The sequence below is a fragment of the Anolis carolinensis genome, chromosome 3 (assembly GCF_035594765.1).
Source record: "Anolis carolinensis isolate JA03-04 chromosome 3, rAnoCar3.1.pri, whole genome shotgun sequence".
In the NCBI taxonomy this organism is placed as follows: Eukaryota; Metazoa; Chordata; class Lepidosauria; order Squamata; family Dactyloidae; genus Anolis; species Anolis carolinensis.
In genome coordinates, this window is record NC_085843.1 from 5,695,659 (window position 1) to 5,718,696 (window position 23,038).

Here is a 23,038-nt window from a genome sequence, read left to right on the forward strand (position 1 = left end):
GTCACTGCCCGAAACACCTGGAACTTGTTAATGTTCGAACTCCTGGGAAAGGTCACCCTTATCAATAGTTTCTGTTTCATTGCTGGCCTGCGGCCTCACTGGCAATTCCCCATTTCCAACATCAGACAAATCAACATTTCCAGCATCAAACAAATCAACATTTCCAACATCCAGAGCCTTCAAGATTCCTCTCTTCAGCATTTGGCCAGCCTGCAAAACCCTAAATCCACCTTCATCATTAGACTGAACCACAACACCCACTTGCCTAGTTTCCAACAGACCTCACAACCTCAGGGGATGCCTGCCATAGATGTGGGCGAAACATCAGGAGAGAATGCTTCTGGAACATGGCTAGAAAGCTTGGAAGACTCACAGCAAACCAGTGATTCTGGCCATGAAAGCCTTCAACAACACACATAACAATATCATCATCATCGTTGTTATTGTTGTTATTGTGGTTGTTATTATTATTATCATTATTGACATAACGACATTGTATGACACAGCAAACAAGATGTACATGCTGGATTTCGTATCACAAAATCACAAGTTGAACACTTCCCAATTGTCTAGGATTGTGTGATGTATTTTCGGATGATGCGTGCAGATCCCAGTAGGGTGGCCTTTTGCAGTTGGCAGATCGTGATTTTGTCAATGTCTATTGTTTCCAAATGCCGGCTGAGATCTTTTGGGATGGCACCCAATGTGCCGATCACCACTGGGACCACCTGCACTGGTTTCTGCCAGAGTCTTTGAAGTTCAATCTTGAGGTCCTGATAGCGGCTGAGTTTTTGCTGTTGCAAGGATCAGGCCTTCTGTCTCCTTCTTCAGGGTCCCATTCGTGAGCCAGAGCCAGGTCTTCTCCTTATCAGCTTTTCCTTCAATTTTGTCAAGGAACTTTCTATGCAATGTTTTATTGTGCCAGCTGTCAGCTCTAGTTTGTAGTGCGGTTTTCTTGTACTGGTTTTTGTCTCCTGTGATTTGAGAAGTTTCTGATTTTTGACTTCAATCAAAGCAGGTTCTTCACTTTGCTTTCCATATTCTGCCAGGGCATGTTCTTCTTCTTTGACAGCTTGTTTGACTTGCAAGAGTCCTCTGCCCCCTGATCTTCTAGGCATTATTATTATTAACTAAACAAATAAATATGTCTTTCTCTCCGTGCTCCTCTACAGCTACAGAGATCGGTGGTTGCCTCTGGAGAAAAGCAGCAGGAAGCAGACTACCGGATCAGCAAAAGGTAATGCATAGTTCCATTTTGTTCTGCTTTGTTTACGGAATAACCCTGCGTCCAATTCAGGTTTAAGGCTGTCCTACAGAGCAGGAGGCAACCTTGTCTTCTGCTGCTCTGGAGACTGGGACACAAAGGAGCAATGGATCCATATTGCGGGGGGGGGGGGGGGGAGAGAGATTCCACGTAAACATTAGGAAGAACCTCCTGATGGTAAGGCCTATTTGGAAGAGTCTCCTCTAAATGTTTTTAAACAGGGCCTGGATGGCTATCTGTCAGGAAGGCTTTGATTGTGTCTTCCTGCCTGGCAGAATGGGGTTGGACTGGATGGCCATTGGGGATGCCTTCCAACTCTAATGTCTGGTGGAGTCTCTTTCTCTGGAGGTCTTTAAGCAGACTCTGGATGGCCATTTGTCGGGAGGGATTTGATAGTGTCTTCCTGCAGAGGAAAATGTGATTGGACTAGATAGCCTTTGGGGGTTACTTTCCAAGTTTATTGTTCTAACTTAATTTGTGGGAGAGGAATGGAAAAGGCCTTCCCAGTCAGCTCAGTCTAAAGCTCCTCTGGACCTTTTTACACGTTGATCAGGCCCAGAGCTCATTCTTGTGGGAAGGGGCACCCAAAGGGCATGTAGTCTGACCCCAGAGCCCAGCATTGTGGGAAGGGCAACCAAAGGGCATGCAGTCTGATACCAATATTGTGAGAATGGGCACCCAAAGGGCATCTAGTCTGACTCAGGAATTCTGATTACACTGTGGAATGAGTGCAGTTCGATGCCACTTTAGCTGCCATGGCTACAGTGCTGGGCCTGTAACTATTGTCTTTGTATAGGACGTATACTTTATGCCCAGCGGGAAGCCGGGGCGCCTCGAAAGAGAGGTTGCTGAGAATTTTCCTGAACAAGGATAGTCCTTTGGGTCTTTAATGTGATAACAAAGTCTTTATTGATGAACAAATAATAAATCTTCAAGGAGTCAAATAACACTTCAAAGTTTCCTTAATAAACTGTTGGCCCTTTCAGCCTTGTTCCCAGGGGACAGGCAATTGGCTTTGGACAACTGTGAAAACCCTCTTATAATCTCTCCCAGGCTGTCCATCATATGGGCCTAGCTGATGTGGGACCCACTACCGATTCCAAATGCATCTGGCTATCGAGTGGACCTACCAACCAAGGCTTGCAGATGTTTCAGCTGGGGTTGCGTGATGCTGTTCTCTCTCTGAGGTTTCTATGGAAACTTTAGGGCTGTTTCCCTCAGCAGCTGTGAGGCTGAGAGGTTGTGAGCTCTTAGCCAGAACGTTTGGGACCTTTTCCCCTGGAATTTCTGTTTCCTCAGATGTTCTATATCCCCGGATGTTCTTGATATATGAAGCTTTTCTACAGGATGAGCTAGTCTACGTCCTATAGCTTAGCTTCCTAAGTGAGACTGACCTCCCAGAGCCCTGAACAAGGGGCGGAACCAAACTTAATGATGATTGACAGGCAGCCTGTCCTATGACTGCAAACATTAGCAGCAAGAAAATAAAGTCGGAGCTTCTGGTACAGCCGTACCAGCACAGCTATGGAACCATGGGATTTGTACTTTGGGGGAAAAAACTAGCCCACCTTGGAAGAAAAGGCGAAGGACTTTGCAAGATTACAGCTCCCACAATTGCATTGGAGGGCTGCCAAAGCGCATCCAATCTCCAGTGTAGACTTCTGATCTCTCTTTGCCTTCTTGGCATAAGACCTGGATGTGTTCACCTTCTTGGAGACTCCCTCAAAGCACTGAGCTGGAGTTGTTTGCGGGAAAGCCTTTTGCTATAATCTGCAAACAAGACAAAATCTTCCTCTCCAACAGCTGCATTTGCCATTTCCCGCTCCCCCAGAAGTTTCCTTAAATCAGGGGAAAAAATGACTTTCCAAGACGGGGATTTCTTGCAATTTGCTCACAATGGATGAGATGCGCCTTTGCTATGGCTGCGCAGCACTGCGGGCAAATATTATGTTCCAGCATGATCTCATTCCCAGCAGAGAGAGATCCAACTTCATTATTATTTTTGCAAAACCGCTGGAATTTCATTCTTTGGCTTTTGAAGAACAGGAAGATGAGCGAAGCCTTAACTCTTGCTTCTCCTCTGGTTTTTCCAGGAAAGAATAACAAGGTGCTTGGCTGGGTTTGCAAAGCCGGATGTAAAACTAATTGAGCCGCCTGCTGATGAAGGAATTTAAAGCCAATTAATCTCCGGGTGTGGAACGGCACATTCTGGGAAAGATTTAAGACAAGGCCCTTTCTCTCACTCTCTCTATATATATATACTAGCTTTGCCTGGCTACGCGTTGCTGTGGCTTATGGGAATCCTTTGTTGGTCAGGTTGAATAGCAGTGAATAGCCTTGCAGTCTCAAAGCCTGGCCGTTTTCTGGAGTAGCTGGAGCTTTTTGTTGTATGAACGTAGAGGCATGGATGAGGGGTTGTGCTGCCAAATTTAGTGTTTTTGGGATGTGTAGTTTTGTTGTTTTGTCCTAGGCCGAAATTTCATTACCCTTTTATATATATAGACTAGTTTGGGTCCCTGGTGTTGCCTGGGTTATTTGAAAAAGTCAATTTTAATTATCCAAAATGCATAAGATTGTGGGCGAACTACAACTCACATCATGCCAGGTTAACCCCCAGAAAACTCCATCAGGACTTAAAGTTTATTTTGTTGGACAAGTTTGCTCTGGATGCATCATCGGTTGGGTTCGGTGTGATCTCTGGCTGTAGCGTGAACTACAACTCCCCCAAATCAAGGTGAATTTTCCTCAAAGACATCCAGCATTTTTTGCTAGTCATGGGAACTTGTTTAGTTCTTCTCCTCCATGTCTATTGGTTTCATGATTTTATCTGTTATATTTTATCTCTGTGTTGTAACCCACCTTGAGCCTTAATGATAGGCACATAAGGAACAAAAGGCATATTATTATTATTATTATTATTATTATTATTATTATTATTGTATGACACAGCAAACAAGACAGACATGCTGGATTTCGTTTCACAAAATCACAAGTCGAAAACTTCCCAAGTGTCTAGGACTGTGTGATGTATTTTCGGATGATGCGTGCAGATCCTGATTAATAATAATATTAATATTATTATTTTATTATGACACAGTAAACAAGATAGATATGCTGGATTTCGTTTCACAAAATCACAAGTCGGACACTTCCCAAGCGTTTAGGACTGTGTGATGTATTTTCGGATGATGCACGCAGATCACAGTCGGGTGGTCTTTTGCAGTTGGCAGACTGTAATTTTGTCAATGCCTATTGTTTCCAAATGCTGGCTGAGATCTTTTGGCACGGCACCCAGTGTGCCCATCACCACCGGGACCACCTGCACTGGTTTCTGCCGGAGTCTTTGCAGTTCAATCTTGAGGTCCTGATAGCGGCTGAGTTTTTCCTGTTGTTTTTCATCAATGCGACTGTCACCTGGGATGGCAACATCAATGATCCAAACCTTTTTCTTTTCCACAACTGTGATGTCTGGTGTGTTGTGTTCCAGAACTTTGTCAGTCTGGATTCGGAAGTACCACAGTATCTTTGCGTGCTCATTTTCCAATACTTTTGCAGGTTTGTGATCCCACCAGTTCATAGCTGCTGGGAGGTGGTACTTGAGACATAAGTTCCAATGGATCATTTGGGCCACATAGTTGTGCCTCTGTTTGTAGTCTGTCTGTGCCATTTTCTTACAGCAGCTGAGGATGTGATCAATGGTTTCGTCGGTTTCCTTGCACAGTCTGCATTTTGAGTCATCAGATGATTTCTCAATCTTGGCCTGAATTGCCTTTGTCCTGATGTCTTGCTCCTGGGCTACAAGGATCAGGCCTTCTGTCTCCTTCTTCAGGGTCCCATTTGTGAGCCAGAGCCAGGTCTTCTCCTTATCAGCTTTTCCTTGAATTTTGTCAAGGAACTTCCCATGCAATGTTTTGTTGTGCCAGCTGTCAGCTCTAGTTTGTAGTGCGGTTTTCTTGTACTGGTTTTTTGTCTGCTGTGCTTTGAGGAGTTTCTGATTTTTGACTTCAATCAAAGCAGGTTCTTCACTTTGCTTTACATATTCTGCCAGGGCATGTTCTTCTTCTTTGACTGCTTGCTTTACTTGTAAGAGTCCTCTGCCCCTTGATCTTCTAGGCAGATATATGGTTATTATTTAATAATTATTACTTATTATTATTATTTCAGTGCCTGGCTGAAAGACACCTTGGATCCAATGATCTTGGCATTGGATCGCCGGATCGCAGCCCTTACTGCCTTGAACACCCAACCGCCTTACGCCGAATACCTGCAAGTGGTGAACTACGGGTTGGGGGGACACTACGAACCCCATTTTGACCATGCCACAGTGAGTATTCCTCTTGCAAAGCTTATGCAAACTTACAGAGCAAAGCTTTGCAAACTATGTCTCGCTATATATTAGTGTGTTGGCTGCAGTGTGTAGATGTGTTGGACAAATGTAAGGAGATAAGTTTGAATCTATTGAAATAAGCAAATTACATATGAGTGTGTGTACACACACACACATATATATGTATGTGTGTGTATATAAATATAAAAAAAAGGTTTTCATAAGATACATTGTGTCCCTATACATTTTATTTTGTCTTCTACTGAGGCTGAGAGTGTGTGACTTGCCAAAGATCACACTGGGAGCTTTCATGGCCAAGCAGTGATTCGAACTCGGGCCTTTAAACTGTTTGGGCTGCTTTTAAACCAGTTTTAAAAGGTCTTTAACTTTTCCCTACTTAGTATTAGAATGCATCCACACAATAGAATTAATTCAGTTTGGCACCAATTGAACTGCAATAGCTCAATGCTATGGAATACTGGAAACTATAGTGTTAAAAAGTCTTTAGCTTCCTCTACCAAGGAGTGTTATTGCCTCACCAAACTGCAGCTCCATCCATAGAATTGAGCCATAGCGGAGGAAGTGGCATCAAACCGCATCAATTATACAGTGTGGATGCACCCTGGAACTCTTTCCCAACACATTTCAATTGAGAAGATTCCATCCCTGATTTTACATTGATTTAAATTGTTTTGCTGTCTGCTCCTGTAAGGATGTTATGAGTTAACAGAAATTATTAATTTGATTTTATTTGTTTGTTAAAAAAAAAGGAGTTATATATTAACAAAGGCAGGCCTCGCATAGAAGCCAGCTGGAAACAGTATACAACAGGTTGCCATAGCAACATAGCCTCTCTTTGGAGGAGAAGGGGGTGTGGCTTAGTTGGCAGTTAAAGCTTAAACCCTTTTTTAAAAAAGTTAGTTGCTGTTCGACTTTTGAGGAAGTTAGGGGCTGTTTGAATCAGCTGAAGAGAGGTTGCTCTTTGACAGCTTAGAAAAGCTGGGAAATTGAGGCTTGTTCACACAAGAAGATGGCAGCTTATTGTCATTCAGGGAAAGGCTGAGGATATAAGCTGACCGGGAGTTTAGTCTAGAGGGAGTCGGTTTTAAGAAAAAAAGAAAAACAAAGAAAATCAATCCACGGCTTGATTGTTAAAGTGATAGTTAGATCACTGTTCTTTGAAGAGAAGTTGTTTAAGAAGTATTCATACAAATAAGACTGCACTGTAACTCAAGATCCTGAAACGTCTATATATTGCAACCACAAGCTTATGTACAAATAAACTTGAACTTCGTTGTTGTTCATAAAGATCAGTCTCCTTGCCTCACTCTGCACCTGGGGGAAAGCCATTACCATTTACCATTTATCATTTACGTTAAAAGACATTACCTCACGTTGGTGGCAGTTACCGTACCTTCTTATATAAGCTACCATATTTACTCATATAAATTCCTCAGTTCTGTTATCCTTCCTTATCCTCCAAATCCTCCTGATATATATATACTCCCTCCAGACATATTTTCCCTCCATATTTTAAGGACAGTTCACAGCTCCCAATCCAGAAATACTGTAATATAAGAGAATACAAATATTTTTATTTAATCAAGGCAACTATGATGTATTTTTGTCCTTTTGTTTAGCGAGTTAAGACCATTGACATTCAGTGAGAGTATTTTGAGACCTCCTTGCGAAGAATCTAGTGTGTAGGCAACCTGGTCACTAGTTATTTAATCTCCAAAGCTTGCTGTTATCAACTTTGCCGATGCCAAAAAATTCATCGACTCTTAAAACTCCCTTTAGTTGTGAATAAGCAGTGAACAATTCTGTTCTTTTCTTACAGTCAAGAAAAAGCCCCCTTTACAGGCTGAAATCCGGAAACCGAATAGCCACTTTGATGATTTATGTAAGTATTTTCATAAACAGTTCTGAGATTTAGGAAGGAATTTCTTTCAGTCTTTCCTTTCGTGCGATGTGTTTTGGAAAATGCTGAACAGATTTCCTTAAAAAGGGACAAATAAATTAGGTTGCTTAGAAAAACGCTATTCGTGACATTTCCGAAATATGGTGAATCCCTCTGCGATGATGTGAGGTAGGGAGTTGATCCTTTTCTTTTGATCCCACCGCTGCCACCAAATTGCGAAGATGTGAGGCAGGGAGGAATCCTTTTAGTTATTATATATTTAACTATCCCACCATACAGTTGCCACCAAAATGTAAAGATGTCTGGATGATGATTTTATAACCGCTGCCACCAATTATGGAGATGTCAGGCAGAGGATAATTTATACTTAATTCTTCTTATTTACTTTAGATGGTATGGTTGCTTATTTTAGAATATGAGTGTGACAGAGACTTAGATGGTTTAAAGAACAAAACAAGTTTATTTCATGTACAAAGCTTAGTGGTTTCAGTAATTTCTTTAAGGCACTTAAATAACTGTTACAAATAGAGGTTGAGGTGTTCTAACTTCCAAAATACTTTCTTCTCTCAGAACCCAACTATAAACCGATCACTTGGATCTACTGGGATTACTTCCCCTATTTCACAGCCTCTACACATAACCCTAAACAAGTCACCCAACTTGCTTAGTCTGGCTCTACTAGAGGTCTGCCTCCCTGGTTTCCTTAATCCTGTGACTAAAAATCACAGACTGAGATTTAAACTTCCCTGGTTTCCTTAAACTTGGAACCAGTCTGTCTCCTGTGACTCTCAGATCACAGACTGAGCTGGGTTTTAAAACATTCCCTCCTTTTCTTTTCCAAAAGACGTTTGGCTCCGTACCCCGTTGCTATGGTAACCTGCCTCAGAATGCTGAGCTGGTTACCTTCCCCCATGTATTGTCAACTCCAATACTTACCCATTTTAAACTTAGCCAAACATGACTTCTAAAACAAAATCAAACAAACATGTCATCCACAAATCAAAACAAAAACACACACCTCTTTACACCCTCTTATAGACTTTTTACATGAAAAAAAGAAATGTATTTTGGGTGATTAGGAGTTCCAACGATTGGCGACCATATCCACAGATTCAACTGTCCCAGGCAAGAAGATATTCAGAAAAGAATTCCAAAAAAGCAACCATGATTTTGCTGTTTTATATAAATTGTACACATAAGTTAAATAACATGCAATGGCATTTTATATTTGTCATTTTATATAACTATATACACATTTTACTATTTTCCCTACTACTTCCCTACTTCTATTACTATTTACTATTTTGCGGGCAAGTGAAACTGGGGATATGGGTTCCGCAGTTACGGGGGCCTTACTGTATGTCATAATGTTGAGAGAGAGAGAATATAAATAACTATATGTTCATATAGCCATTGAAAGGAAGATTGCATTGCTATTGTGTTTTAGCGTATTGTTATTGCTTGTTGTTTATACTGTTTTAATTGTTTTTAATTTGCTTTTTGTCTTGTATTGTTATATTGTGTGTTGAGGCCTTGGCCTTTGTAAGCCGCATCGAGTCCTTCGGGAGATGCTAGCAGGGTACAAATAAAGTTTAATAATAATAATAATAATGTCACTTTTATCTTTTCTTTGACTTGTGCATAAATATTCATTTTCTCATGCAGTATTCTGCAACAAAGACCAACAATAAATGTTCTTTTTATTTTTTACGCAGCTGAGTTCGGTGGAAGCTGGTGGATCCACAGCCTTCATCTACGCGAACCTTAGCATCCCTGCCGTCAAGGTGAGATAGTGGTGTTTTTTCCCCAATTGCTCTATCGACCACGCTTCTTTCTCAACCATCTATTCATTCCTTATACCTTGTCTCAGTTTTGTCCCTAGTAAGGGGAACATTGAAACCAATGGCTTGTGTTCAGGAGGTCATAACCGAATCCACATGAGCACCTTCACAAAACGTAAGAATTGTAATTCAAGGAGCCACTAGATTGAGCTACTACTCAATCAATTCCCCAGCTGCTTCTTATAGAAAACTTTCTGTTTTATGCCATTCATTACTCACGTTGCTCGTTATGTATCTTTCTCTAAGATAAGTCCAAACACTTCATCTTGTCACACCTTTATTTATTTATTTACAGTATTTATATTCCGCCCTTCTTTCTCACCCCGAAGGGGACTCAGGGCGGATTACAATGAACACATATATGGCAAACATTCAATGCCAACAGACAAACAACATACATTACACAGACTCTGAGGCATTTTTAACATTTTTCCAGCTTCACGATTCCGGCCACAGGGGGAGCTGTTGCTTCACCGTCCAGAAGTGGCTGTACTTCCTCGTTCCTTTCCTTGTGTTTTGCTGGCAGTTTTATAGTGTTGTAAATTAGCCTCCCGCATAAAGCGTCCCTAAATTTCCCTAATTGACAGATGCAACTGTCTTTCGGGGCTGCATAGGTCAACAGCAAGCCGGGGCTATTAATGGTCGGAGGCTTAACCCGACCCGGGCTTCGAACTCATGACCTCTCGGTCAGTAGTGATTTATAGCAGCTGGTTACTAGCCAGCTGCGCCACAGCCCGGCCCCAATCAATTCCCCTTCTTATAGAAAACTTTGTTTTATGCCATTTGTTACTCATGTTGCTCGTTATGTCTCTTTCTCTAAGGTAAGTCCAAAGACTTCATCTTGTCACACCTTTCAGCCTTGTTCTTGGTGTCTTCCCTTATCAAGACCTGCTTCTCGACACCATTATTCCCTACAGGATTCCACGGTTCTCTATTGTCTCATTTCACTCCACTGTACACGTGTACACGTTCACACTCCACCATCTCCCCTTAAACTCAGTATCCTCAGCCTTCATTTGGCTTTAGGAAGTTCCCTCTGTAAGTGCAACTCTCTTTAATACTTCCTTTGGGATGTTGTTTCAAGAAAGCACAACAGAATCCAACCACACCAAACATATTCACCGTGTCAGAAGCAAACCGAGGGTACAGTTGTAATGTTTAAAACTTTGCATTATACTAAATGTCCTTTGACCAGAAGCTGGATACTTGGAGTGCCTCTGGTGTCGTTGTGAGAAGGTCCTCCGTTGTGCATAGTCTCAGGCATTGCAGTCAGTGGTCTGTGGTTTGCTCTTCTCCGCATTCGCATGTTGTGGACTCCACTTTGTGGCCCCATTTCTTATGGTTGGCTCTGCATCTCGTGGTGCCAGACACAGCCTGTACAGCGCCTTCCAAGTCGCCCTGTCTTCTGTGTGCCCAGGGGGGAGTCTCTCATCTGGCATCAGCCACTGATTGAGGTTCCGGGTTTTAGCCTGCCACTTTTGGACTCTCGCTTGCTGAGGTGCTCTTGCAAGTATCTCTGTAGATCTTAGGAAGCTATTCCTTGATTTAAGGCATTGGCATGCTGGTTGATATCCAAACGGGATGGGCTGGAAATGTCAATGCCTTGGTCCTTTCATTGTTAGCTGCTACTTCCTGGTGGATGTCAGATGGTGCAATACCGGTTAAATAGTATAATTTATCCAGTGGTGTTGGGCGTAGACATCCTGTTATAATGCAACATGTCTCATTAAGAGCCTCATCTACTGTTTTAACGTGGTGAGATGTGTTCCACACTGGGCATGTGGATTCAGCAGCAGAGTATCAAAGCGCAAGGGCAGATGTCTTCACTGTGTCTGGTTGTGATCCCAGGTTGTGCCAGTCTGCTTTCATATGTTATTTCTAGCGCCCACTTTTTGCTTGTTATTCAAGCAGTGCTTCTTGTAAGTCAGAGGACAGTCCAGGGTAACTCCCAAGTATGTTGTTGTGCTGCAATGCTCCAGTGGGATTCCTTCCGAGGTCATCCACAGAGCTTGAGATGCTTGCCTGTTCTTAAGGTGAAAAGCACATGTCTGCATTTTAGGTGGATTAGGAATCAGCTGGTTTTCTCTGTAATAGGCAGTAAGACCACCTAAAGCTTCAGAAAGCTTGTTCAATCATTTCAAAGCTCCATCTGGGCGGTGATTGTCAGGGAACCGGCAACCCTGACTGATTGATGAGTCAGGTCTCACCTCTGCTCACCCATCAGACCACTTGGCAAACGGCGAAAGTGGCACCGACAAAGAACAACTTTGTTGCTTTTGTCTGCTGATCCCAGCAGCACTGAAGGCTTTATTTACATTAATATTTACAGTGCTAATTACTAAAGCTGTCTGGAAACATCTTGCCTCCGCAGGATCAACATGGAGCTTCTCCGTCTCTCTGAGTCGGTTATCAGTACACTGAAGCACTTCTCTTGCATTCCACACACTGTGACATATCTTCCTGTCACTTAGCTCAAACAGAAGTCTTTGTCCTTTGCCCTTCTAGCAATCAATCAGGGCTCGCTGCAATTAACCTCTTGACTGCTGGAATGCTTGCCGGAACGAAATACACACACTTCCAAGCAACAATAGATTAAACATTTCACCATATATCACATAAAACTCTAACAGTGATGGCACGATCGTCAGCATAGATGAAACTCTCTATCCTTTCTGGCAGTGGCTGATCATTTGTGTAAATGTTAAACAATGATGGAGCAAGCACGCTCCCCTGAGGCAGGACGTTCTTCTGTTTTCGCCATCTGCTTCTCTGACCCTGGAATGCACCAAAAAAGCTCGTTTTGTAGATTTCCTATGAAGCGGGTGAAGTGGCAGTCCTTTGTGATATTATACGTTTTTCTCAGAAGGCAATAATAATAGTAATGGTAGTCCTTTGTGATATTATAACTTTTTCTCAGGAGAAGGCGAGAATAATAATAAACATCATTATTTTATTTCTTACCTGCCTCTACTCATAGCTCAAGGCAGGTTACAACACTAGATGTACAACCATTTTCTGTCTGCTTCTCATAGAAAACATTCTGTTTTATGCCATTCCTTACTCCACTCGTTATTTATCTTTATCCAAGATATGTCCAAACCTTCAAAAGGACGGTTTCATCCCACCAAATAAGAATGCTATTCCTCCAGCCTGACTCTCGTAGCACTATACTCACTTGAGTAAAAACACAAGCCACACATAGAAAGAGGTTGCAACTTATATATTTGGAACATACAAACTTAAACATAGCAAACGCTTGTACGGCATGGAACATACATTTTTGGCATGTAGTTGCTTCAAACTGGTAACAGAAGATAACAAAACGCAAGAATTATAGAATTGAGAATTGCACATTGTGGGGAAAGAAATCACAATTCTTGGTTGGTCCCAACAGCCAAGATGTCCACCTTCCGCCAGCCCAATGCTACTGAAGCCAAACACTGACCCAAGTCCCTAATGGTAACAGAAGATAACATATGACAAGAAACAGAAGAATGATAGAATTGGGAATTGCACGTTGTGGGGAAAAAATCACAATTCTTGGTTGCTTTCAATGGCCAAGATGTCCACCTTCTGCCAACCCAATGCTACTGAACCCAAGCACTCACCCAAGTCCTTACTGGTAACAGAAGATAACATATGACAAGAAACAGAAGAATTATAGGATTAGGAATTACAGGTTGTGGGGAAAAATGGCCATAATTCTTGGTTGGTTCCAATGGCCAAGATGTCCACCTTCTGCCAACCCAATGCTGCTGAAGCTAAGCACTGACCCAAGTCCCTACTGGTAACAGAAGATAACATATGACAAGAGATAGAAGAATGATAGAATTGGGAATTGCACGTTGTGAGAAAAAATGGCCATAATTCTTGGTTGGTTCCAACGGCCAAGATGTCCACCTTCTGCCAACCCAATGCTGCTGAAGCCAAGCACTGACCCAAGTTCCTTCTGGTAACAGAAGATAACATATGACAAGAAACAGAAGAATTATAGAATTGGGAATTACAGGTTGTGGGAAAAAATTACCATAATTCTTGGTTGGTTCCAATGGCCAAGATGTCCACCTTCCACCAACCCAATGCTGCTGAAGCCAAGCACTGACCCAAGTTCCTTCTGGTAACAAGATAACATATGACAAGAAACAGAAGAATTATAGAATTGGGAATTACAGGTTGTGGGAAAAAATTACCACAATTCTTGGTTGGTTCCGACGGCCAAGATGTCCACCTTCTGCCAACCCAAAGCTACTGAAGCCAAGCACTCACCCAAGTCCCTACGGGGAACAGAAGATAACATATGACCAGAAACAGAAGAATTATAGAATTGGGAATTACAGGTTGTGGGGAAAAATGGCCATAATTCTTGGTTGGTCCCAATGGCCAAGGTGTCCACCCAATGCTACTGAACCCAAGCACTCACCCAAGTCCTTGTCGTCTTCCGTGGACTCACAGTTGCCCATGTCCACCATGACAACGTTCTCCTTTCACTTTACCTGCCTAATGCCCTACTTCCTCCAAATAACCACCAAAATGGGTCAGATGTTGTTGGCCCATGCCTTGGCATTTGGTTAGATGTGGTCTGTGTCCTACCAACGATGCCAGTGGGCAACTCTCCCTGTGCTGCTCCCATACTAAAGGAGTGTTCGCCAAACTCAGATGCCGGAAGCCCTAATCGTTTCAATGTCATCCTGAAAACTGCCCAAAACTGGTAGCGGGTGAGAGGTGTCCCGTCTTGGTGTACCAACAGTGTCCCTGGGACCATCCCTCGTATCATTAGGAACTCTTTAAGCACCCGGTATGGGCAGAGCTCCCCTTGTGCTAACCCCTTTACCTCCACCACGACCCTCCTTCCTCCCCAGTCCCTGGTTTTGATGGTTACAGCCTTGTCCCCAAATGAAATGTCCTTGAGCCGAAGGGCTCTCCCGGAGACATCCGTCTTGGAGTCGGCCACCAGTTGGCTTGTCTTCAACGACCCAAAGAAGGCCAAGGTGAAGGCTGCCCGGAAGAGGCACGCTTCCGCTTTGGAATGGCATATCATTTCCAATTGCCGGACCAAGGCCGTGAGCTGACTATACGTGATCGCCCTCTTAGTGTTTGTCCCCGTATGGTGCCCCATCGTACTCCGTTTCATGCCTTTCAATACCATTTTAACCCGGAAGGACGCACCAGGGTCTGCCAAGCCCACGACTTTCTTGAAAAAGGATATCCCATCCGAGTGAATGCGCAAAGTGTCCGGGTCTAACCCCTTCCTCTTGTGGTGCACCAAGTAATGAAGCACTTCATCCTCCAAAGCCGGCCAGCCCGGACTATATCCCACGGCCACCTTAAATGAAAAGAACCTGGCCACGGCCTCCTTGTATACCCGCATAGTCTCTGGTGCCACTGAATTCGATATCTCTCTTGCTAGTTCTTTGATCCAAGATGGCACAATTCTTCTCAACGTTGGTCTGCCGTCGGAGCCAAAGCCCAACATGATTTCTCCTGGAAAAGAGATAAAGCACATGTGATTCCCACAACGTGTCTTATTTGAACTCCAAGCACACCACATTTCGGGAGTCTCGAGAAAAAAGGCTTAAGGCCTCACCCATCTTAAAATGCAGTGGTTCCCAACCCTTTTTTGACCAGGGACCACTCTCCAACATTAATAACAGAAGGGTTACAAATGGTCAACTTTAGATTCAGTTTGGTTATTTGCTGATTCAGAAAACTGCACTGGATAGACCACATCAGCTGATTCAAATTTTTCTTTTTCTCAGTTATAATACAGCACTTTATTATCAATCCCCTCAGACTCCTAATTATGCACTCCACGCACCTTTGCCCAGTCTTTTATTATTTTAAATCGCTATTTTGTTCCTTATGGTGGTTCTATTCAATCACTACATTATTGTTTTTATGGTGCTTTTAATCCGTTTAATTTTTTTATCGCTGACGATGTTTGAGCTGATTCCATTTTATCTTGTTTTATTGTGATTATTTGGGCTTGGCCCCATGTTAGCTGCCCCAAGTCCCTGCAGGGAGATGGAGGTGGGATATAAAAATAATTACTATTATTATCATTGACACAAAGATATAGTATGACACAGCAAACGTGATATACAGTATATGCTGGATTTTGTATCACGAAATCACAAGTTGAACACTTCCCAAGTGTTTAGGGCTGTGTAATGTATTATGATTATTATTATTATAAACGCAACAAGATGAGTTGTCGAAGGCTTTCATGGCCAGGATCACAGGGTTGTTGTGTGTCTTTCGGGCTGTGTGGCCATGTTCCAGAAGCATTCTCTCCTGACGTTTCGCCCACATCTATGGCAGGCATCCTCAGAGGTTGTGAGGTATGGAGAAAACTAAGCAAAGAGGTAAATATATATCTGTGGAAAGTCTAGGGTGAGAGAGGTCAGTGTGAATGTGTGTAGTTAATCACTTTAATTAGCATTGAAAAGCTTATCTGCTGTCTTCTTCCTGCCTCTGGGGCATCCTTTGTTTAGCGTCGTTAACTGCCCTAGGTTGATTCATGTCTGGCTTTTTTTTTTTTTAATACTGGCTACCAGTATTAAAAAACTCAAGAATCAGAACAGTAAATAAAAAGCAATACTCTGAGAACAGAGGATTTCCAGACATGAATCAACCTAGGGCAGTTAACGACTCTAAACAAAGGATGCCCCAGAGGCAGGAAGAAGACAGCAGATAAGCTTTTCAATGCTAATTAAAGTGATTAACTACACACATTCACACTGACCTCTCTCACCCTAGACTTTCCACAGATATATATTTACCTCTTTGCTTAGTTTTCTCCATACCTCACAACCTCTGAGGATGCCTGCCATAGATGTGGGCGAAACGTCAGGAGAGAATGCTTCTGGAACATGGCCACACAGCCCGAAAGACATACAACAACCCTGCAACAAGATGAGTCCCAGAGCAGACACTCTGCTGGCTGTTGTATTGGATCACATGTCGGACATTTCCTAATAATAATTATTGTGTTGTCGAAGGCTTTCATGGCCAGGATCACAGGGTTGTTGTATGTCTTTCGGGCTGTGTGGCCACGTTCCAGAAACTGAACAAAATCTGGCTACCAGTATTAAAAAAATCTAAAATCAAAACAGTAGATGGGAACCAACACACAGAGGAGCCCCTAGGATGGCTAATGACTGAACAAAGGATGCCCCCAGGCAAGAGACAAAACCTTTCCAATGCTAATTAGGGTGATTAACTGAAACATTAATGCTGGCTTCCCAATGACAAAGGACTCTTGCCACACCTCGGACTCTCCACAGATATATATATTTTCCTTTCCTTACTTAGTTTATCCATGCCTCACACCTCTGAGGATGCCTGCCATAGATGTGGGCGAAACGTCAGGAGAGAATACTTATGGAACATGGCCACACAGCCCGAAAGACATACAACAACCCAATAATAATAATAATAATAATAATAATAATAATAATAATAATAATAATAATAATAATAATAATAATGAGATGTGGCAGCTAAAAGAGCTCACCCAGCTCTGTGACAACTCACCCAGGATTTTCGAGCTGTCCTCCTCCTGGCTCATTTCTCCATATTCAATGCTCTTCCTTCTTTTTTCCTCCTGGCCTTCGCTGTTTCTCACCCCCGGCAGATGCCTCTTAAGGCTGCCTCTTCCTTTTGCCAGGACCAACCTTCTATCCTTCCCCGGGGCATGCGATAATTTTGTCACTCGGTTCACTTCGGTGGGTTGTTTTTTGCCTCCAGGTGCTGTGCGGCTTTTTCCGTGTGGCTTTTTGGGGTTCACTTGGTCCTGTCTCTGGGCTTGCAGCCTGGTGCTCCTCCGATGAATAGTCCCCTTCTTGGCCGGCATGGCTATAACCACCTATACTATGGGACAAATCAATGATAAGAGCTCTCAGCCCCTTAAGAATGTACATTATTATTATTACATTATTATTACTATTATTATTATTATTATTATTATTATATTATGTCACAGCAAACAAGATAGACATGCTGGATTTCGTATCACAAAATCACAAGTCGAACACTTCCCAAGTGTCTAGGACTGTGTGATGTATTTATTATTATTATTATTATTATTATTATTATTATGTCACAGCAAACAAGATAGACATGCTGGATTTCATATCACAAAATCACAAGTCGAACACTTCCCAAGTGTCTAGGACTCTGTGATGTATTTTTTATTATTATTATTATTATTATTATTATTATTATTATTATTATTATTATTATTTTATGTCACAGCAAACAAGATAGACATGCTGGATTTCATATCACAAAATCACAAGTCGAACACTTCCCAAGTGTCTAGGACTGTGTGATGTATTTATTATTATTGACACAGCGACGTTGTATGACACAGCAAACAAGATAGACATGCTGGATTTCGTTTCACAAAATCACAAGTCGAACACTTCCCAAGTGTCTAGGACTCTGTGATGTAATTATTATTATTATTATTATTTTTATTATTATTATTATTTTATGACACAGCAAACAAGATAGATATGCTGGATTCACAAAACCACAAGTTGAACTCTTCCCAAGTGTCTAGGACTGTGTGATGTATTTTCGGATGATGCGTGCAGATCCCAGTTGGGTGGCCTTTTGCAGTTGGCAGATCGTGATTTTGTCAATGTCTATTGTTTCCAAATGTCGGCTGAGATCTTTTGGCACGGCACCCAATGTGCCGATCACCACTGGTACCACCTGCACTGGTTTCTGTCAGTCTTTGAAGTTCAAGACTGATAATGGCAGAGTTTTTCCTGTTGTTTTTCGTCAATGCGACTGTCACCTGGGATGGTGACATCAATGATCCAAACCTTTTTCTTTTCCACAACTGTGATGTCTGGTGTGTTGTGTTCCAGAACTTTGTCAGTCTGGATTCGGAAGCCCCACCGTATCTTTGTGTGCTCATTTCCCAATACTTTTGCAGGTTTCTGATCCCACCAGTTCTTTGCTGCTGGGAGGTGGTACTTGAGACATAAGTTCCAATGGATCATTTGGGCCACATAGTTGTGCCTCTGTTTGTAGTCTGTCTGTGCAATTTTCTTACAGCAGCTGAGGATGTGATCAATGGTTTCGTCAGTTTCCTTGCACAGTCTGCGTTTTGGGTCATCAGCTGATTTTTCGATCTTGGCCTGAATTGCCTTTGTCCTGATGTCTTGCTCCTGGGCTGCAAGGATCAGGCCTTCTGTCTCCTTCTTCAGGGTCCCATTCGTGAGCCAGAGCCAGGTCTTCTCCTTATCAGCTTTTCCTTCAATTTTGTCAAGGAACTTTCCATGCAATCTTTTGTTGTGCCAGCTGTCAGCTCTAGTTTGTAGTGTGGTTTTCTTGTACTGGTTTTTTGTCTGCTGTGTTTTGAAGAGTTTGATTTTTGACTTCAATCAAAGCAGGTTCTTCACTTTGCTTTCCATATTCTGCCAGGGCATGTTTACATGTTGTTTGCTTTACATATTATTATTATTATTATTATTATTATTATTATTATTATTATTATTATTATTATTATTAGGGTTGTGTTTTCCAGACTGTATGGCTATGTTCCAGAAGTATTCTCTCCTGACGTTTCACCCACATCTATGGCAAGCATCCTGAACACAGGGTTCCCCCAGGCAGGCAGGAAGAAGCCAGAACATTAAGCTTGCAAGACCATTAATGCTAATCAAGATGATTAATTACAACATTCACACTGGCCACCAACAGACAAAGAGTTGTTTCCCCCACCCTGAACCTTCCACAGATATATACTGTATATACTCGAGTATAAGCCTAGTTTTTCAGCCCTTTTTTAAGACTGAAAAAGCCCCCCTCGGCTTATACTCGGGTGAGGGTCCTGGTTGGCTTATATTTGGGTCAGCTTATACTTGAGAATATATGGTACATTTATTATTTTTCTCTATTATTACTGATATTATTACATTTATTATTTTTCTCTATTATTATTGCTACTATCACATTTATTGTACTCAATTTTTTATTATTAATACATTTATTATTTCACTCTGATCTTATTATTATTATTGCATTTATTCTTTTACTCTATTATTACATGTATTATTTTCCTGTATTTATTATTATTATTATTACATGTATTATTTTACTCTATTATTATTAAAAGGATACATAAGCACATTTACATTGAAGAAGATGAGAATAATGATTTGATCAGAGTTGAACAGTCTTATCTTAAATTTGAGCTTGATGTAAATATTCAAAAACATTTAACCTACTGATGCCTCAATTAATGTCATTTTATTGGTACAGTAGAGTCTCACTTATCCAACACTCGCTTATCCAACGTTCTGGATTATCCAACGCATTTTTGCAGACGAAACATCAGGAGAGGATGCTGCTGGAACATGGCCAGACAGCCTGGAAAACTCACAGCAACCCAGTGATTCAGGGCATGAAAGCCTTTCGCAGCACACGATCTAGATTGTAATGTCGTTGTTTATATTTTATGTGGGGTGCTGTGTGGCTTTCGGGCGGTATGGCCACTGTGCTCTAGCAGCATTTTCTCCTGACGTTTTGCCTGCACCTGTGGCTGCTAGCATCTTCAGGGGATCTGAGGGTGGTAAAGCAAGTGGAGTACATAGATCTGTGGAATAATGCCAGAGTGGGGAAAATAATAATACAGTCTCGCTTATCCAACGTAAACGGGCCGGCAGAACGTTGGATAAGTGAATATGTTGGATAATAAGGAGAGATTAAGGAAAAGCTTATTTCACATCAAATTAGGTTATGATTTTACAAATTAAGCACCAAAATATCATGTTATACAACAAATTTGACAGAAAAAGTAGTTCAATACGCAGTAATGCTATGTAGTAATTACTGTATTTACGAATTTAGCACCAAAATATCACAATATATTGAAAACACTGACTACAAAAATGCGTTGGATAATCCAGAACGTTGGATAAGTGAGACTCTACTCTACTGAACGTTGGATAAGTGAGACTCTACTGTAAAACGTCAGGAGATAATGCTCCTTATTATCCAACATATTCGCTTATCCAACGTTCTGCCGGCCCGTTTACGTTGGATAAGTGAGACTCTACTGTATTATTATTATTATTCAAGTTATTATTATTATTATTATTATTATTGCTGTTGAGAACATGCCACATAGAGGGGTCAAGCTTGTTTTCTGTTATTATTATTCAAGTTATTATTATTATTATTGCTGTTGAGAACATGCCACATAGAGGGGTCAAGCTTGTTTTCTGTTATTATTATTCAAGTTATTATTATTATTATTGCTGTTGAGAACATGCCACATAGAGGGGTCAAGCTTGTTTTCTGTTATTATTATTCAAGTTATTATTATTATTATTGCTGTTGAGAACATGCCACATAGAGGGGTCAAGCTTATTTTCTTATTATTATTCAAGTTATTATTATTATTATTGCTGTTGAGAACATGCCACATGGAGGGGTCAAACTTGTTTTCTGTTATTATTATTCAAGTTATTATTATTATTATTGCTGTTGAGAACATGCCACATGGAGGGGTCAAACTTGTTTTCTGTTATTATTATTCAAGTTATTATTATTATTATTGCTGTTGAGAACATGCCACATGGAGGGGTCAAACTTGTTTTCTGTTATTATTATTCAAGTTATTATTATTATTACTGCTGTTGAGAACATGCCACATAGAGGGGTTAAGCTTGTTTTGTTATTATTATTCAAGATATTATTATTACTGCTGTTGAGAACCTGCCACATGGAGGGGTCAAGCTTGTTTTCTGCTATTATTATTATTATTCAAGTTATTATTATTATTATTACTGCTGTTGAGAACATGCCACATAGAGGGGTTAAGCTTGTTTTGTTATTATTATTCAAGATATTATTATTACTGCTGTTGAGAACCTGCCACATGGAGGGGTCAAGCTTGTTTTCTGTTATTATTATTATTATTATTATTATTATTCAAGTTATTATTATTATTATTACTGCTGTTGAGAACATGCCACATAGAGGGGTCAAGCTTATTTTGTTATTATTATTCAAATTATTATTATTACTGCTGTTGAGAACCTGCCACATAAGGGGTCAAGCTTGTTTTCTGTTATTATTATTCAAGTTATTATTATTATTACTGCTGTTGAGAACCTGCCACATGGAGGGGTCAAATATCTGTTATTCTTATTCAAATTATTATTATTCCTGCTGTTAAGAACATGCCACATAGAGGGGTCAAGCTTGTTTTCGGTTATTATTAGTCAAGATTATTATTATTAGTCAAGATTATTATTATTATTATTATTATTATTATTATTATTATTATTATTATTATTATTATTATTATTGCTGCTTTTTAAGAACATGCCACATAGAGGGGTCAATCTTGTTTTGTTATTATTATTCAAATTATTATTATTATTATTATTACTACTACTACTACTACTACTATTATTGTTGTTGTTGTTTCCTGCTGCTCCAGAGACCAGGCCACAGTGGAGCAATGGCTTCAAATGGCAGGAAAAGAGATTCCATCCAAGCCTTTAGTATTTCCTTATGATAAGAGCTGTTGGGCAGTGGGATAGACTGTGTTGGGAGGCCTTCTTTGGAAGCCTTCAAACAAAAGCTGGATGGCCATCTTCTGGGAGGGCTTTGGTGGTGTCTTCCTGCCTGGCAGAACGAGGGTGGGCTGGATGGCCTCTGGGGGTCCCTTCCAGCTCTAGGAGCCTAATTCTACAACATTAATGCTAGAAATTTGGGGAAAACCAACTTATAACTCACCTTGCCTTGTTGTTGCAGAGCCTCCCCTTGTGTGTGGGACCCAGATTGGTCTGTTTGGGGTTTTTTGGGGTTTTTCCCCTTTGTTTCTGGGCGGGAGCAGCAACCAATCAGTTCAAAGTTTCTTCCCTTGTTCTAATTGGCTGCTAGCAGTGGGCCGACCCCAGGGAATGGCTTTGAATGCCCAGAACTCTATTGCCAAAGTCTTGCATTGTGCCATGCCAATGAAGGGGATGCCAAAGTGCATTAATTCTACAGTGTGGATGCTCCCTGGGACTAACCAGAGATATATGTCCCATGCAAAAAAGTACAGTGGTATGCAAAATAATAAATAAGGGGTATTGTTCCATGTGTCATGGTTTGCAAAGATACTATATGTGTTTTAACTGGAAAATTAAATGCATGAAACCAATTGGCTGGGAATCAGTTTGCAACTGTTGCTGTCCTGCAGCTGGAGCACTAGCGTGAACAGGTTTCTCTTGCTGTGTGTGAGATATATATCCCATGCAAAAAAGTACAGTTGTATGCAAAATAATAAGTAAGGGGTATTGTTCCACGTGTCATGGTTTGCAAAGATACTATATGTGTGTTAACTGGAAAATCAAGTGCATGAAACTGATTGGCTGGGAATCGTTTTGCAACTGTTGCTGTCCTGCAGCTGGAGCACCGGCTTGAACAGGTTTCTCTCTCTGTGTGAGATATATATCCCATGCAAAAAAGTACAGTTGTATGCAAAATAATAAATAAGGGGTATTGTCCCATGTGTCATGGTTTGCAAAGATACTATATGTGTTTTAACTGGAAAATTAAATGCATGAAGCCAATTGGCTGAGTTTGCAAGGATCTGGGAATCAGTTTGCAACTGTTGCTGTCCTGCTGCTGGAGCATCAGTTTGAACAGGTTTCTCTCTCTCTCTGTGTGTGAGA

The 23,038-nt window shown here is 41.2% G+C and overlaps 2 protein-coding genes across 3 annotated transcripts in view; one reads left to right on the forward strand and one right to left on the reverse strand.

Moving 5' to 3' along the window:
* The window catches only part of p4ha3 (prolyl 4-hydroxylase subunit alpha 3), a 55,097-nt gene that overhangs the window by 22,590 nt on the left and 9,469 nt on the right, over window positions 1-23,038 (forward strand). Inside the window, exons 8-11 of the mRNA XM_062974436.1 lie at window positions 1,173-1,237; window positions 5,429-5,588; window positions 7,432-7,494; window positions 9,228-9,296. Of these exons, the coding sequence (XP_062830506.1) occupies window positions 1,173-1,237; window positions 5,429-5,588; window positions 7,432-7,494; window positions 9,228-9,296 (357 nt within the window). The remainder of the gene's footprint in view (window positions 1-1,172; window positions 1,238-5,428; window positions 5,589-7,431; window positions 7,495-9,227; window positions 9,297-23,038) is intronic.
* Window positions 12,559-22,199, reverse strand: LOC103280721 (uncharacterized). 2 transcript variants are annotated; one of them, XM_008120681.3, is made up of 3 exons: window positions 22,116-22,199; window positions 16,887-17,222; window positions 12,559-14,834 (listed from the first exon to the last, which is right to left on the reverse strand). In XM_008120681.3, exons 2-3 carry the CDS (start codon window positions 17,203-17,205, stop codon window positions 13,843-13,845), a joined length of 1,311 nt encoding a protein of 436 aa, XP_008118888.1. In that variant the 5' UTR covers window positions 17,206-17,222; window positions 22,116-22,199; the 3' UTR covers window positions 12,559-13,842. The 2 variants fall into 2 exon arrangements, with proteins under 2 accessions (XP_008118888.1, XP_016852926.1); XM_016997437.2 differs by having other exon boundaries at window positions 16,887-17,217; window positions 22,116-22,198.